Source organism: Elephas maximus, chromosome 22 (assembly GCF_024166365.1).
Source record: "Elephas maximus indicus isolate mEleMax1 chromosome 22, mEleMax1 primary haplotype, whole genome shotgun sequence".
Classification (NCBI taxonomy): Eukaryota; Metazoa; Chordata; class Mammalia; order Proboscidea; family Elephantidae; genus Elephas; species Elephas maximus.
Window position 1 is genome coordinate 76,581,399 of NC_064840.1, and position 16,997 is coordinate 76,598,395.

At 45.5% G+C, this 16,997-nt stretch overlaps 2 protein-coding genes across 14 annotated transcripts in view; one reads left to right on the top strand and one right to left on the bottom strand.

Annotated features, from left to right (window-relative positions):
- Positions 1-4,175, top strand: part of PDGFRL (platelet derived growth factor receptor like) — a 47,195-nt gene extending 43,020 nt beyond the window's left edge. Inside the window, exons 5-6 of the mRNA XM_049866530.1 lie at positions 2,056-2,195; positions 3,695-4,175. Coding sequence (XP_049722487.1) covers positions 2,056-2,195; positions 3,695-3,883 — 329 coding nt within the window. The 3' untranslated portion in view covers positions 3,884-4,175. The remainder of the gene's footprint in view (positions 1-2,055; positions 2,196-3,694) is intronic.
- A 979-nt stretch (positions 4,176-5,154) lies between these two features.
- The window catches only part of MTUS1 (microtubule associated scaffold protein 1), a 176,852-nt gene continuing 165,009 nt past the window's right edge, over positions 5,155-16,997 (bottom strand). For 7 of the 13 annotated variants that reach the window (XM_049865096.1, XM_049865094.1, XM_049865098.1 and 4 more), the window contains exons 9-15: positions 16,525-16,739; positions 15,335-15,440; positions 14,052-14,125; positions 13,828-13,923; positions 10,437-10,553; positions 8,284-8,381; positions 5,173-7,733 (exon numbers count right to left, since the gene is read on the bottom strand). In XM_049865096.1, the coding sequence (XP_049721053.1) occupies positions 7,520-7,733; positions 8,284-8,381; positions 10,437-10,553; positions 13,828-13,923; positions 14,052-14,125; positions 15,335-15,440; positions 16,525-16,739 (920 nt within the window). In that variant the 3' untranslated portion in view covers positions 5,173-7,519. Of the gene's footprint in view, positions 7,734-8,283; positions 8,382-10,436; positions 10,554-13,827; positions 13,924-14,051; positions 14,126-15,334; positions 15,441-16,524; positions 16,740-16,997 lie in introns of all 13 variants that reach the window. The other 6 variants (XM_049865101.1, XM_049865100.1, XM_049865102.1 and 3 more) reach the window with 3 other exon arrangements.

Here is a 16,997-nt window from a genome sequence, read left to right on the forward strand (position 1 = left end):
TCTCCCTGGGGTGACACAAATACCTTTCTAATTGGTGTCCCTTACATCCACCTCTTCTCTCTCTAGTCCATTTCCCGTGCTGTGTTATTGTCAGATGCCACTGAGTTGGCCCTGACTCATGGCAACCCCACAGCACAGCTGAATAAAACACTGCCCGGTCCTGTGACATCTCCTGGATGGGTTGTGGACTGGACTATCGTGATCCATAGGGTTTTTATTGGCTGATTTTCAAAAGTAGATTGCCAGGCCTTTCTTTTGAGTCTGTCTTAGTCTAGAAATTCTGCTGAAACTTGTTCAGCATCACAGCAACATTAGAGCCTCCACTGATGGTGGATACAGATGAGGTACCCTGGCCTGGAACCGAAGCTGGGTGTCCCGCGTGGAAGGTGAGGAGTCTACCACTGAACCACCACTGCCTTCAATTACAACTCCAATTAAAACCATCTGCTACCTTCCCACTTCTCCTAAACTAAAGTCAAACCCCTGCATGTGGCCTGAAAGACCCTGTGTGACCTGCCTTACCAGCCGTTCCGGATCCTCTCCTCCCTACCCTGTAGCCTGGCCTGCCTCCACTAGGGCTCCTCCTTCTCACCTCCGGGACTGTGCACACTGCCGTTCCCGGCCGACGGGCCTGGTGCTTCCTTGCTTCTCCCATCCATGTATGTTCAGACTTTGCTTTCTCAGGAAGCCTTTCCTGGTTCTCCCATTCTGATCTTTCAGAGCACTCTGGGCTTCTCCTTCACAGCTCTTCACACAACAAGAGCTTCAAATGAACCATACAGTTACTTGCTTAATGTCTGTAGCCTCCACTACAATATAGGTTTCAAGGGCTCAGAGACTTCTGTCTGTTCAACGCTGCAGTCCCGGCTTCTAGCACACTGCCTTCCTCAAAGCTCCCATCAAAATTACTTGTTGAGTGAACTGACCGTAATGGAGAAATTTGTTTCTGAAATGCTGTGAAGTAAAGGTGCTGCCGACACACACAGCATTGTGCCCTTCCTGCAGACATCTCTTCTCACGGGTGTAGTTAGACTTCCTCCCATTCTTTCTGAGATTGGACAGCCTCACCCCCGTCTGTTCACGTCCACCCCTTCGGATGTCCTCCCTCCGTCCTCGTTCACTCCACTTGCTGTCTCTCCAAGCACCTTCTCTCCCCTGTCCTTGTTTCCTAGTGCTGCCATAAAAAAAAAAAATACCACAATGTGGGTGGCTTCGAAGAAGAGAAATTTATTTCCTCATAGTTCTGGAGGCTGGAAGCCTTAATTCAAGGCATTGGCAGTGCTATGCTTTCTCTCTGCTGGCTCTAGAGGGAGATTCTTCCCTGTAGTCCTGGGCTTGGAGGTGGATCCTCACATGGTGTCTTCCTCCTGTACCAGTTTCCGTTCTCCCCTTTTATAAAACACCACTCAGAAGGGACTGACATCAGGACCCACCCTACACGCTGTATGACTTCATTTCATGGTAACGATTTGTTGCTGTTGTTAGTTGCTGGGGGGTCAGCTCTGACTCAAGGCGACCTTATGTATAACAGAGCGAAATGTTGCCCAGTCCTGCGCCCTCTTCATGATCACTGGCATGTCTGAGTCCATTGTTATGGCTGTTTTGTCATCCATCTCATTATGAGTGTTTCCCTCGTTACTGATAACAAAAACCCTATTTCCAAACAAGTTCACGCTCCTAATATTGGGTATGAGGCATCAAATATATCTTTTGGGGGGACATACTATGGACAATCCATAACACCCTTCATCTTTTTATTCCCTTCACATGGCCCCTGGCAGCCTCCTCCCCTAATTACATGGGTGGTGGTTGGACCCAGGCAGCTCTGGGTGATGACACCATTCTGGACCACCATCTCCTCTGTCCACAGAAATAGAGGAGACTTCAAAAGAAATAAAATGGTGGGACAGAGTAGGCCTGGTGCTAGTTGAGAAGATGTTAGAAAGGTGCAAGTGTTACATGCCTGCTCCCCCAAAAGACTATGCCTGTTGGCTTGTCTTTAATGTTGTGTTCATGGATTTCACTTCACTTTCCCTCCCTCCTGCTTACTTCCAGTTCCCAGCGGGCCTCCATCAACAACCATCATGGCGTCCTCAAACAAAGTGAGAGGCGGGGATGATATCAGTGTCCTGTGCACTGTCCTAGGGGAGCCTGATGTTGAGGTGGAATTCCGGTGGATCTATCCGGGGCAGAAGGTAAGCCCCATTCCCCAGTCTCAGCCAGCTACTTCAAATCCCATTTTTTTTTTTTTTTCAGTGAGACAGGCCACAACTTACGAAGCATGGGAAGACTGTGGGATCATGCTTGGAGCCAGGCTTGCTTGGTTTAAGATGTTTTACTATATTGACAAATGGATTTTTTTTAAGAAGGACAAGAAAAAATAAGTGATAAGGTTCCACCAGCAAATTCACTCCCTATACTCTCTTCAATGCACTTTTTCTTATAACGCTTAATTAAGAAGGGTCAGGGGCATAAAAGGGAATGGAGGGGGCGTCCCTCTCCCTCCAAATCCCAGCCTTAATCTTCGGTCCCACCTTCCAGGTCTACTTCCCATCTCCTTCTGAATCTTCTCTATGCTAGCTGTCTCCTGTGGTGAGGAACTCCTGAGCAGACATCCTTCAAGTGGGCGCTGAAACATAAGCTCTGTCAGAAAGGTGCTGTGAGGCCAGAGATTAGGTTAAAATAGACTTCCCATAAAAGCAACTACGGCATATTTAGCCTTTGTGCATGTTCTGCTCGCTAAAATAAACAACTTTGCTGTCCACATGGAATAATGCCTTTGTTGCCAGAAGAGGTTTGGTCTCCCAAGACATACTCAGGAGCTAATACACCTCTGGCTTATGGGCTGTGACTGGTGGAAAATAACCGTCCCTGCAGAATATCTTCTAGCATCCTGGTACCGGGTACTTGTTTTTAAAACTTTGCCACACCTGGAAGACGCTAGCGATGTTTACAATAGAGGGTTGTTTTCTACACTCTTAATTGGCATTTTATGAGGAGAATAGGTGTTAATAGAGTAATATTAAAAACACTAGTTATGTTAAACTAATAAACACGTTCATATCACCAAAGTTGGCCGAAGCATCTCAAAGGTGATCCTCTCACCTCCTAGAAACAGCGGGTCACCTCCTCTAGAGCACCATCTTATCCATCCTTGGCACTTTTCCTCCCTGCAGCCATGTGGCATATGCGACCCATCACCTCCCTGTCCCAAGTCTGAACAATCGGGCACTCTTATCCTTTTCTGTGGCCAAGGACCTCGGGCTTCTTTTTGACTTTAAATTATGCAAATAAAAGCCACTTAGCTAAGGAACGAAAGTGGGCAATGTGAGGAGGGGTGGAGTGGAAATCTTTATGCATGTTTTCATGGCAAACAGCAGTTCCACTTTCTTGGCACTTCGAAAGAGTACATTTGATATTAAGTAGAAACTGACTGAAGAAAAGGGCAGAAAAGAGAGAGCCAAGCAGCCTAGTGAAATGCAAGACTTTGCTTGGAAAAAAAAAAAAAGCAGCCTGAAACAATTATGCGGTGTAAAAGCTCCCACAGCCAGGAGCTACGCACACCAAACAGTCTGTTCTAAGCATATGTTTTGCACCCTGAAAAGAACCCTCAGCAGAGCTGGGTGAAGGGAGGGGAGCTGACTACAGCAGCCTGCCCTTGGTGCTTCAGTCTGTGTGGGTGTCGTTCACACAGGGTGAAAGGCCGGTGACAATTCAAGACACCTGGAGGCTGATCCACAGAGGGCTTGGACACACCACCAGAATCTCCCAGAGTGTCATTAACGTTGAGGACTTTGAGACCATCGACGCGGGATACTATGTCTGCACCGCTCAGAATCTCCGCGGACAGACTACAGTAGCTACCACTGTGGAGTTCTCCTGACTTAGAAGAGAGTCTAATGAACTGACGAAATGCCCATGTGTGTATACAACCAGTGTTGAGGGTCTTTTGACCAGTGTTTACCCAGGGGCTGATGACAAGTGCCAATCCTCACCTTCTGCCTGGTGAGTCAGACCTAGATGCCCAAACGAAATCATCCGGTCTAATAATGCAAGTTAACTTTTCTAACAGAAAGCATGTATTTTGATTGCTTACCTACCTATGTGTGTTTCCAGTGTTTATACTAAAAAAAGCATATATGTAAACTTTATAGAAATATAATCATTTCTATTAAATGAGCAAGTTTTTGTAAAAAATAAAAAATGGGCTAAGTGTTCTTGTTTTTTAAGCTAGCTTGAAGTAAATCCAGAAGGACTTTGCTGGCAGCGATACTTGGGTCAGTACCTAGTATTCTATCTGACAACTACAATGCACCCAGGATTAAAAAAAAAAAACATCAATTATATTATTAAAAACCAGCTGCCATCAAGTGGACTCTGACAGTGACCCTGTGTGTGTCGGAGGACGACTGTGCTCCATAGATTGCCAGGCCTTTCTTTCCAGGCATCTCTGGATGGACTCGAACCTCCAACTTTTCAGTTAGCAGCCGAGTACATTAACTGTATGTATAACCCAAGGACTCCAGTACAGAGTCCAACTATCATCTGTGAACAGCAACTCAAGATTCAAGTGTTTACACATGTCATGTTTTCTTGGTAGCTGAGTTAAATCTATGAAGGTGTTGAAAAAACTCATGTATACAGGTAGTCACCAACTTACAGGCAGGACAAACTGCACTTAATACCCTTTTTTCCTGAACACATTAGTAATATGTACTACATACGATGTTGCAGTGCGTAATTTACTGATGTTACCTTTCTCACATTTAATGTTTCCAACCCCCCCAAAACAAAGACTGGATTTATGAAGATACCGATAATAAAAGACAATAATAATGAAAACTAAAAAAAAAAAAAAGAGGTATCCTACTTATGTCAGAACCAACTTATGATGGAGCCGTTGGAACAGAACCCTGTCGTAAGTGGGGGACAACGTGTACTTACTTCTGTTAACTGCTATACTCAAAAGTGGTAATTCTAGATTAATCCAGCCAGTGAGAACTAGAACATAGGTTTTTTTTAAAGTTTTGACTTTCTTTAAAACATATACACACACCAAGGAAGAGTCATCTTTGTTTTGACTTTTTTCTTACCAGCTTCAAAAATATCTAGACCATATGATTCCAATTTTCTTACCTTACACAATGGAAATTGTTAAAATCAGTCAAAATTTATTTCTCAAATACACATAGCTTTGAATTTAGAAAAGAAAAGCTTAGCTGTAAGTCCACGTCCGTGAGCCATATTTCAGCCCATGACAATTTTGTGACTGCACTGGAAATTCCAGGGAAATCGCTTCAGAGGGGACACAATCTCAACTACTGGGCAGTGAGACGGGCTATAAACTGGATGCCATTTTGAAGAGTGAAGTATGCCAGAGGCTGCAATTCTTATATTGAATATTCCAGCATTGTTTATTTGATCAAAGTAAAATACACTTTCCATCACTACAAACGGAGTACAACCACAGTTGGCTACATACCCATATTTTTTTATGACGTGCCAACATTTTGCATCCTACACGAAACATCTGGTTTTGGGGAAAAAAAATCATAAAGTTCTCTATTTTTGTTTCCTATCTTCTCTCCTGTTGTCTCCTGTCCTTCGAAGACACTTTACAGGAGTTGCTGTAAGATTGATTTCCCCAGACCCCTAAATAGTATGGAGGACAGCAGGGAACAGTACGAGGTTTACCATGCATAGGGGCTGAATGGCAGACCCAACTTTGGCTAACGACATTGGGAACAACTCGGAAGTGTGAGCAGACATGTTCCAGGAGGTGGTGGTGAACCTACGTTCTAATTTATCAGAAGCAAACATCAGAGGTTACACACATAATACGCTATCGGAGGTTAAAGACTTCAGACACAATCACTAATTTAAAAAAACATGCATCATGAATATCGATTCACTATGTAGTGTACATATAAACGGTGACTCAAATACCCACTTCTAGTATCCTGAATTCGCTCTTACCGTTGCGGTTATTTGTGCAGCCATCAGGCGTCAGCAACGCAGGTTAATAAATACTGACATCACAGAGTTGACACGTACAGAGTGAGGGAGAATAAGCCACAGCTCTTCCTTCCACCTTCCCCAAGATCTTAGAATGGCGGGGGGGGGGGGCGAGGGGGGGAATAGGGTCTGATAAATGAAGTTTGGAAAGAAACTGAAATGTAACTTGAAGGACAGTTGGACAAGCTGCATTCTCCACTCATCAGCTGGCCATTCTGGCTCCCTTCCCAAGGACAGGACTCCTCAAGGTGCACAGGGCAACAGCGTTCCCTTCCCAGACTGTTCTGTTCTATCTAATGCTGAGTCGCTGGTTTAAGCAAGGTGCTCCCGGTCAGCACTAGGCACCGATCCCAGCCTTCTCAGTTCTGCTAGCCAATGACTGCCTGGTTCTTTATTCTCTCTTAAGCTCTTCCAAAATTTGTAGGGTCAGACCCAGGCCTCAGTTTATTTGGAAAGTGGTTTCAGCACCTTGGAGATCAACTGGCTCTGGGCAAGTATATTCCTTATCCTTGTCCCAGAGAAAAGTAGGGAGGAGGAGAAGGTTCACTTTTGTGGCCTTGGACGAGGGAGAAGGGGACGTGTGGGGGAAAGGGAGAAAAGATGCGCTTCCACCTGAAGGACAGCTCAGATCAAGGTAAAAATACGGCAGACAGGATCCATTAGTACTGCCCTTTTTCTTCATACAGAATTTTAGAAAAATTAGGGTTCTAATGTTTGCTTTTAGCCTGAGAAAATGGACCACAGTAAGGTGCTAGGCTCACACGGGTAAGTTAAAAATCTACAAGGAAACCTAGCTAGTTTCAACTGACATGGCTGAACACTGGAAAAACCACCGACAACGTCACTCCAGATGGACGCAGAGAATGCACGGACCAAAGCTTTTCCTGTCATGCTCTCTGCCCCCACGTCAAAGGGCTGAGCAGAGTCGGCGAGAATCAAAACTCAAGCAGCCACTGCTCGCTCTTCTATGGCTTTTGCTGAAATGTGCACACTATTATTTGATTAGTATGTATCCAGATATATTCAGCGTTTGATTTCCAATACACAGCTAGAAGGCAGCACAGACCCAGGACACTGACACATCCATTCATTCACGCATCCCCAGTCAGACCGAAATAAAAATCACAAGAAAGTGTCTGCGGCGAAGAACATTATAAACGTTATAAATCTTCATCTTAAGAGGCCCCTGAGAGTTTTTCCCCGTATGCGTAGGTGAAGAAGGCAACGAACAAGTTCCTCTCGTTCTTTAAGTGCTTTGTGCAACAACGTCCACGTGGGTGAATTCCGAGATCCTTTCTGGAGGAGTCTTTTGGGCTTAGCCAAAAGCCTTGCTCCAGGGTTCCGGTCTCCTAACGGCGCATCCCGGCAGTGGTTACGTTCCAGTTCTACTGCGGTAATTACACGTAAGCTAATGTAGCTCTTGCTCCCGTGATCATCGGTAGGGCCAGTCCTGCAGTCCTGCAGCAGAATGCTTCCAAGGCAGTCTCCCAGCTTCCAGAAAGCGTCATCTGGGCGAGACGCTGGGGCTGGGGAAGGAGCCAGAATTTCTTGGCGACTGAAAAGGGATGGCTGAGGACGTGGGGGACCTCTTGGGGCTGCACAAGTCCCCGTTGTGTAGCTTCCACAGCAGTTCCTCATTCTCCATGGACAGCCGCTTGTTGACTTTTGACTCCTTCTCCAGCGACTCCTGCAGAACAGCCTGCTCGGTGGACAGTTGTCTTAGAAACAAACAAAAACAGGCTCTAGGTTAAAATTTAACATGAAAAAAGTTTCTTACCATTTTAGGTTTGAGAGTCCAAACAACTCACCCTTTGGAACAAAACGGATTCATGCACAGAGCTATGGGTCACGGGCATTTTGCTGGCTGAGGAACCCTGGAAATGGGGGCTGCAGCCAGCGGAAAAACTTCACTTTTTCGCAATTTCGACAGTACGCCGAGTGACGCTTCCACAAGTGTTATATGCAATTTAAGGCTACCTCTTGTTTGGGGCTGTTTTTTGTTTGGTTTTGTATTGCTCTTTTTCTGAAAGCAATCTTAAGAGTCAGGAAGCCAGGGTGAGGGCGTCCTTGCTTAGGTCTGTGTTTACTTCAGACCACTTTGGTTCAACCACAAAGTGGTAAAATAATATTTTCCAGATAGAGATTGGGACCCTACTTAACCACCCCATTCAGTCATCTCTCCAGGAGGTACGTGGGTGGAGTATAGTAAGAAAGTTACACTGGATGTTCCAGAAAGGAGCAGCTTTGGAGAAGGAGGACAACTCGTACCTTGAAATTGCCACGTGCTTATCCATCCGGGCTTTCAGCTCCTCGTTCTCCTGCTGGAATCGCTTCAGTTTGTCCACCAGTGCTGTGTTGTTCTCCACCTCGGTGTAAACCAGAATTCCAACACTTAACAATATTTAAAAAATAAAGCCTGCATTTTCCATGGCACATCCCTGACACGCTCATGCCCTGGAGAGATTTAATTAAGGGGAACCTAAATACTGTATCTAGATATTACTTACGACGTAGGCCGGGCCAACTGAAAGCTGCGGTACCTGGAGGGTAACTGGTGTATTCCAGGCCTCACTGTTTTAGGATTCACCTTGAGAACTTGCACCTGGGCAATCCCGGGGGCCACGTCTCTTTCCATTTCAAGTTAGTGGAAGAAAATCCGCAGTTAAGACAGCCCATATTTATCAAAAACCCAAAAACCAAGTTGCCATCAAGCTGAGTCTGACTCGTGTCGACTCTACGTGTGTCAGAGTCAAACTGTGCCCCGTGGAGTTGGTATGGCTGATTTTTCAGAAATAGATCACGAGGTCTTTCTTCTGAGTGCCTCTGGGTAGATTCTCACCACTGACTTTCAGTTAGTGGCCGAGCAAGGGTTCTACATATTCTTCTGGCAAACTTCTGCAACTAAAATTATTACATTTGATGAGATCCTCATAGGCCAATAGTTTTTAGTTCTTGGCAATGTTTAATACGGCCTTCAACATGGTTTCACAGCCACTCTTCGGCGTTTACCTCCGAGTGGCTACAACAAACCAGCAATTGAGCAAAGCTCTGCAGAGCATCAAATGGAAGAAGCAACACTACAGAAAGGCCCCCTTCTCAGTTCAGGTGAAGACTAGGGGGCTATTCTGCTGGCCTGCCCGGGCTTAACTTTCAAGGAAAACAACTGATCAGTTGAGCGATTAAAGGATAAGATCCTTGAAGACATTTAACCACTTAACATGATGAAGAGCTGATTATGTCCCAGTTCACTTTCTAAAGTAAGATTTTTACGTCTTGTTTAAAAAGCTCCACGGGAAAAAGACATGACAGTCTGCTTCCAAAGAGATTTACAGCCTTGGAAACCTATGGGGCTGTTACCAGTCAGAATCAACTAAACAGCAGTGGGTTTGGTTTTGATTTTACGTAGTCTTTATCTCTCTCAGTAGAAGAAAACACAGTGACAACAACCCCCCCACACACAAAAAAAAGCCACCCCCAAACCGCCACCAAAATTCCAAGCACACATACACAGAAAGAATGGGCTCCATGCTCCCTACTGTCCAGGGCTGGTCTGGGTTTATGTGAGATGTTTACTCAGCAACAAGCCACTCGTCATTGGAAGGGGAGCAAACAGAGCCAGGCAGCTGGCACAGTCAAGAGCAAAGTACGACAGCAGCTGGGATCACTTAAGCTGCCTTTCCAACTTGGTTAGATGCTTGGCTGATAGCAGCTGTGTGCCATGGCTGAGCCAAGACTGACACTGAACGCTAGGCACGCCGCTCAAACGCCTAGCTCTGGGTAGACTTGTCATCCACCAACATTAGTTCTTTATCCTAGAAGGCGCAAACTCAATTTTAGTCATATTTTTCATAATGCTTGCTATTTGTCCAACTGTTATTGTTGTTGTTAGGTGCCGCTGAGTCCAGCTGGATTCATTTTATTGGAGTGCAATTCGTTCATCGCATTCTAATTCATAAGAAGGTGAAAACTTAAAGAGCAAGACTGAATTGCTCCAGTGGGATTAGTTTATGTATCCAACTCTTTTGGACGTAAGAAACCTGCCCCGACTTGGAGATACGTTAAAATACCGGTTTTACATTATTTTAGAATTTTTCTTAAGCAGGGGAGGATTTATAGACCACCGAACTGCGGAACTGGTTTGCTGCCGTTTTTCCAAGCACCCAAACCTGCTTTGTGTGTTCTTTACGTAGGGAACGTATAATGCTTAACGTGTTTATTATATAAGGGACACACAAGCAATGAATACGCCTTGAGCAAACCTAGAAAAGAAATATAACCTCTGGTACCTTTCGTATGACTTCCGTATGACTTGAAGTAGCAGCTAACCCAACCCCACAGCTCCAGTTCTGAGCTCAGTTGCTATTTCACGGACATTACTGGCTCGGTAGGAGCCTCAGTCCGCTATTCTGAAGGGAACATACCAGTTTCTCCATTTTCATCAACTTGAGGTCCTGCTGATGCAGCTTCTCATTCTTGATCTCTAGCACGGCTTTCAGGCTTTCTAGCTCTTGCTCCAGATACATGATCTGAGGGCTTTTCTGGAAGAGACACGGTGGGACATCTCTGTGACTAGTCATTTCACACATTCACACAGTCCAAATTCTCCACATAAAGGACCTTTGATTACGTTCAGAAATAATTCAGACAAGTCACTTCCGAAAGGAGCCAGCGGCTTCCACTTTCTTATCACGGCATCCAAGAAAAAGGTGAAAATCATTCTACCCTCAAAAACTTTGGTCATAAGAATGAAATAAAAACATTTCATTCGTTTATTGGTTTCACTTAACATTGAAAAAAATGTTGATGGCACCAATTTTCTTTTTTTGGAAATAAGATAAAAACCATTGGCTACAACATAAAACCAAACTCCCGCTAGAGATGAGGCAATCTGTAAGTCCTTTACTGGTGTTTGGGAGGAGAAAAGGAAACAACTGTTTTCTCTAACCAAATTCAGTAGCTGATAGGAATGGAAAGGGTACATTTATAGGGCTCTTTGGAAATGACAGTGACATGCAGCCCTATTTCGTGTTTCCCTTGAATAAAATGATCAGGGTATCACCCTAGTCAATAATATGCTGAGTCTTTTGGAGTTGCCTTACGGTGGCCTGTGTTGGTCTGGCCATACTCTGGGGCAGCCGTGTCACTCATGTCATTTTATTTTGTGACCGCCCAACACCTACACGGCACATAGCCCATGCTCTACTGAAGCTCTACCCAAAATTACCACCACACGAGGGAAGACGTCTTCTAAGAGCAACGGCGTCAAGGTGGAGTTCCCCCCGCTCCTTGTTTTTCTTATGGAACCCCAAGTGGACCAAAGCTGATGGCGTAAATTAAGTGCACGTGGTCTACTGATTAACAAGGGCCTTTCTTAGATATGACTCAGTGGTGTAAATTGTCCTCAGGGGCAGAAGCTTCTGCTCCAGGCCAATCCTTCAAAAGAAATAGGGAATGGGAGAGCTGGAATGGCCTCTGGAAGTTACTTAATCCAAGCCCCTCACTTCACAAGACAGCGTGTTCCTCAGTGACCTGCTCCGTTCCAGAACCAAAACATGTCAGGGCTGGGACCAACACCCAGATCTTCAGCCCAGAGCTCTTTCAAAAATTTCATAGAACGTTCTCTCTCCTTTTAAACGATTTTTTTTTTTTAAACCCTTAAGACAGCAAATCCTGTCTCATTTTTGTTAGAGGGAAAACAGCGTAATTTGCCCTGTTAGTTTTTTAAATCAATGCCCTTTCCCTACTCTGCCGGCTGGTCCCTTCCGCCTTAGTCCACTCACATGCTCTCTCTTCCTTCAACCTCAGCACAACTGGACAGGGGCAAGGCACTGGATGTTCTTGCCTTCCTCAGTCTGTTTCCTTCTCAGCTTTCCAGAGGCTCCTTCAGTAGGAGAACCGCCATTGTGGACCAGGAAGCTCCTCAAAACCGGTTCCGTGAACCGTGAGTAGAGTTTGTGCCCTACAGTAAGTCTACATTTCTTCTGAAACCGCTGACTTTTTCTACAAATCTTCTAGAACAATCTGCTCTGCAGTTTCATTGAATATGACCTCCTCTAATTTTGCTGAAATGTCTAGAGAGTCTCCCGATGAGATTATCAACACAAGGGCTCACGGAGAGGCCCGCATGTGCACCTCATGAACTGGCGACAGATTTTAAGTGGCAAGAAATGCTTTGCTTCAACAGTTTGAGATCACAAATATAGGGAATGAAAACAGCGGCATGAAAGGCAAAAGCAGCCAGGAAGAAAACAATTCCTAGAAGGGGAGGGGAGGGGAGGGGAGGGGAGGGCAGGGCAGGGTAGGGCAGGGCAGGGGAGGGTAGGGCAGGGCAGGGGAGGGGAGGGGAGGGGAGGGCAGGGCAGGGCAGGGCAGGGGAGGGCAGGGCAGGGCAGGGCAGGGCAGGGGAGGGCAGGGCAGGGGAGGGCAGGGCAGGGCAGGGCAGGGGAGGGCAGGGGAGGGCAGGGCAGGGCAGGGGAGGGCAGGGGAGGGCAGGGCAGGGCAGGGGAGGGCAGGGCAGGGCAGGGGAGGGCAGGGCAGGGCAGGGCAGGGCAGGGCAGGGCAGGGGAGGGCAGGGGAGGGCAGGGCAGGGCAGGGCAGGGCAGGGGAGGGGAGGGGAGGGCAGGGCAGGGCAGGGCAGGGCAGGGCAGGGGAGGGCAGGGCAGGGCAGGGCAGGGGAGGGGAGGGGAGGGCAGGGCAGGGCAGGGCAGGGCAGGGCAGGGCAGGGCAGGGCAGGGCAGGGAAGGCCGGAGAGTTGGGGTACAAGCAAGAGAAAGTTAGGCTTACGAGAGAAATCTGTACTTTTCAGAAGTGACGTCTTTACCCGTACAATGGAATACTATCATGCCATAAAAAAGAATGAAGTCCTGATTCACGCCACAACATGGATGAACGCTGAAAACATTATGCTAAGTGGAAGAAGCTGGACGCAAAAGGCCACATATTAGATAACTCCTTTTACAGGAGAAATGGCCACAATTGGCAAATTCAGAGAGACAGTAAGTGGGTTATGGTTGACCGAGGCCTGTGGCAAGAAGGGAATGGAGAATGACTGCGGGTGGGTACAGAGTTACTTTTTGGGGTGATAACACATTCTGGAAGTAGACGGTGGCGGCTGATGCACCACTCTGTGAATGTACTAAAAAACCACTGAATTGTAAAAAGGGTGAACTTTGTGGCATGTAAATTATATCACTAAAGCAGTTATTCTAAAAAGTAAATAAAGAAGTAAAACCTTCACATAAAATCCTAGCCCTAATTAATAAAGTGCTCTTGTCTTCCTGCCCACATTAGCTTAGACCACTCAGAATATGTTAGAATTCCATTTATATAATGAGCCTTGGCAGTGGCCCAGCGGTTAAACAGCTGGGCTGCTAACTGAAAGGTTGGCAGTTCAAACCCACTAGCTGCTCTGCAGGAGTCTGCTTCAGTTAAAGCCTTGGAAATCCGATGGGGTGTATTCGAACGCCTGACCTTTCGGTTAAGAACTGAACTCTTAACCACTGAGCCACCAGAGTTCTTATGGGACAGTTCTACTCTATCCTATAAGGATGCTGTGAGTCAGAATTGACTCGATGGCACTGGGTTTAGTTTTTTGGGGTTTTGCCTAGGTGTCAGTTTTTAGGATTTAAAAAAAGACACCAGTAAACAAATCAGCTGTTGGATACCGTTTAAAAAGTGCATTGCAAAACGTGAAAAGGATTTCAAACCCGTCGCATTTCTCTAACTGCTGAACACTTACTTGAGTGACTGATTCTAAAAGGCAGTTGAGAGGGAGAAATATCCAGGAGTGCCAAAGGAATGCAAACAACTTACTAAATTTGCTTTCTCTCTCGATATTCGTTTTTGTTCTTCTGATTTCAACTTTTCGTTTAAAGTATCATTTTCACTCTTCAGGTCACTGATTTGTTTCTAAAACACAACGGTGACATGTGAGATGTAAGTGAGCAGCAGACACAGCCAACGTACACAGAACCGTACCCAGAACACGCCAATGCCAAGAACGATGATGGTTCTTTCCTGTATTCTGCTTCACCTACCTCTAGAGATTCCTGCTTCCCATGGAGCAAATCCTCAAGTGACTTCTTTTCCATCTCATGGCTTTTCTTGATTTCTGGAAAGAGGTGATTTTTTTTTTTTTTTTTTTGAGGTAATAACATTCTATGAGATCACTTTATTCTGCAGTTACTACAGCAAATCAACGTAGGAACTGACTGAAACAACACGAGTAGGTTACTATACTTCTGTACGACGCTTTTATATAAACAAAGCCACCTGTCCCTTAAAACAACCCTGTCTGGTGGGCTGATATTCCCATTTTATGGCTGACAGCACTGATGCCCACAGAGGTAAGTGACCTCAAGGGACTCACAGCCTGGCCCTCAGACTCTTGGCTGGGTGCCCCTTATGCTCTTTCAGTTTACTCTTCGTAAAACGAACAGAAGCCTGAACCCATTTCTACCATTTTTTTTTCACTAAATGTCTTCCCTGGTCCAGTCACCTTCGCATGCTATTGCCTCCGACTTCATGCGACAGCTTTACTTTTTTGAGGTGAAAGGCCCTTGCCAAAGGTCATGCGACCACTTCTCACTGCACTTCCAGTCTCTGCAGGACGCAGAGAGCTTTGTGTGAAAACTTGAGCTACGCTGACAACTGTGCTCTGAAAGAAATGGCTGCTTATTCTTTCCCTTCTACCTCAACCCTCCCGATAAGGATAGATGAAATAATAAAAAGGAGAGACTCTTTATTCAAAAAGAACCGTCTACGGTCCACAACGTGTCCGAGTGTCTGCAGAGTGCTGGGAAGCAAGAGTGCTTTGTGTGGACCTGTGGCTGTGGCTGGAGCCTTGGTGGCACAATGGTTAAGAGCTTGGCTGCTAACCAAAAGGTTGGTGGTTCAAATCTACCAGCTGCTCTTGGAAACCCCATGGGGCAGTTTTACTCTGTCCTATAGGGTCCTATATGAATCAGAATCAACAGCACACAACAACAACAACATGACTGTGGCTAGGACATGAGTGATACTCTCAGCCTCCCAGGACCCTAGGCTGCTAAAGAGCAACCACCACCACCAAAAAGTGCCTATAAAATCTTCCAAAGTTCACTCTGTTTTGTAAGAGTCTGGCATTGACAACAAATTCTGACTTGCATCCCTAAAGTGAAGGGCACCCATGAACAGTGAATAATACACAAAGAAGCTAAGAAGGCTCCAGAATGCCACAAAGTGGTCGCTGGGGGGGAAAGTTAGGAATTGGTTCCCTTTTATAAGGTATCTCACTGTTCCATTAGCTGTTGTTCTATTTAAACAGAAAAGCCATCCTTGCCTGAAAGAGAGGTTTCATATGCCTTCTTCAGCAATTCTACTTTCTCTGAATGGCTAGCTTCAATTTCCAACTTAGAGGTTTCATGGGCAGCATTTAAGTTGTCAAACTGTAAGAAAAAACAAAACAATTGTTTACCAAACCAAACAAACAAACAAACCTGCTGCTGTCGAGTCAGTTCTGTCTCATAGTGACCCTGAAGGACAGAGGAGAACTGCCCCGTAGGGCTTCCAAGGAGCAGCTGGTGGATTTGAACTGCTGACCTTTTGGCTGGCAGCCGAGCTCTTAACCACCGTGCCACCAGTGCCCAAAGCCCGAACTTGAATATTCAAGCAGCAACATTGGGAGACCCTGACATACAAATGTGCATTTAAGTTTAAGGGCAACATAATACATGTAAAGAACAACCCAGGTTGGATTTGCCAGTCTTCCCATTATATAAGCATACAAGTTCGCCAGGGTTCACTGATAGAAATGGCTGTGAGTCCAGCATCAGGAGCGCGGATATTTTTCACAGTGACAGCACCACACAGCACCACGTAAGTTCTATACCTGCCCTTCTCATTGCTATATCCTTAGCTCCTAACATGCCTGGGGTATAGTAGGCCCTCTGTAAATGTTTGCTAAAATGGGTAACTGAGCTAAAAAAAAAAACAAAACCCTGGTGGTGCAGTAGTTAAGAGCTCGGCTGCTAACCATAAAGTCAGCTTTTCGAATCCACCAGCCACTCTTTGGAAACCCTGTTGGGCAGTTCTTCTCTGTCCTATAGGGTCTCCACGAGTTGGAATCGACTTGACGGCAACAGGTTTTTTTTTTTAAAAACAGGAATTAAAAAGGAAGAAAATTAAAAAACGGTTTATGATATATGCTTATGTGGAAAAAATGGGTTAGAAAGCAAGTGCCATTAAAAAAAAAATGTTTAACCCAACACCAGGGTGCCCCACAAAGGGCTTATCTCTGGGGAGTGGGATAAAGGGTCGTTCTTAATTTTCTTTCACTCAACCTATATATACTACTTTGATTGTAAGTAAAGTGTTTAATTAAACAAAACAAAACAAAAAAAACAAAAAATTTTTTCACCTATTTTGCAAAAAAGCAAAAGCAAAAGGAGCTCATTCCTGGGTGTGAGCACCCGCCAGAATTCACACAAGCAGCCACGGCCAAGAGCATGCTCAGACTCCGAAAGCACGGACCTGCTCTTGCAATTGAGTTTTATACTTCTCTGCTTCTTCAATGTAAATGTTCTGAAGCTTCTCACACTCCCCCGTGTAAAATTCTTTAAGCCGGTTCTCTAGTTCTGTTAGATCAGTCTGGTGCTGCTGGTTTAGCTTCTGGACAAATCCTTCGTAAGCTATTTGTAACTCATTCCTGGCTTTTTCTAACTTCTCACAGGTGCTCGAAGCAGTGACTGAAACGAGATTGAAAGAAAAAGGGAGATGGCATTTAACTCGTGAAATGTCCTGAGTTCCTAACATTCACACACAGCTGGAAGCATGAACACAGTGATGCCTCGGTTCTCAGATTTTCAAGCGTAATAGCACAGAAGTGTACTGGAAAAGAAGCAAGAGGAAATGGTCTCTGGCAGCCAAAGAAAGAAAAAAGATAGTAACTGACAAGCAGGAAGAGAAGTACTTGAGAAGAGCTGGGGTCCTAAGTGAAGGTCACC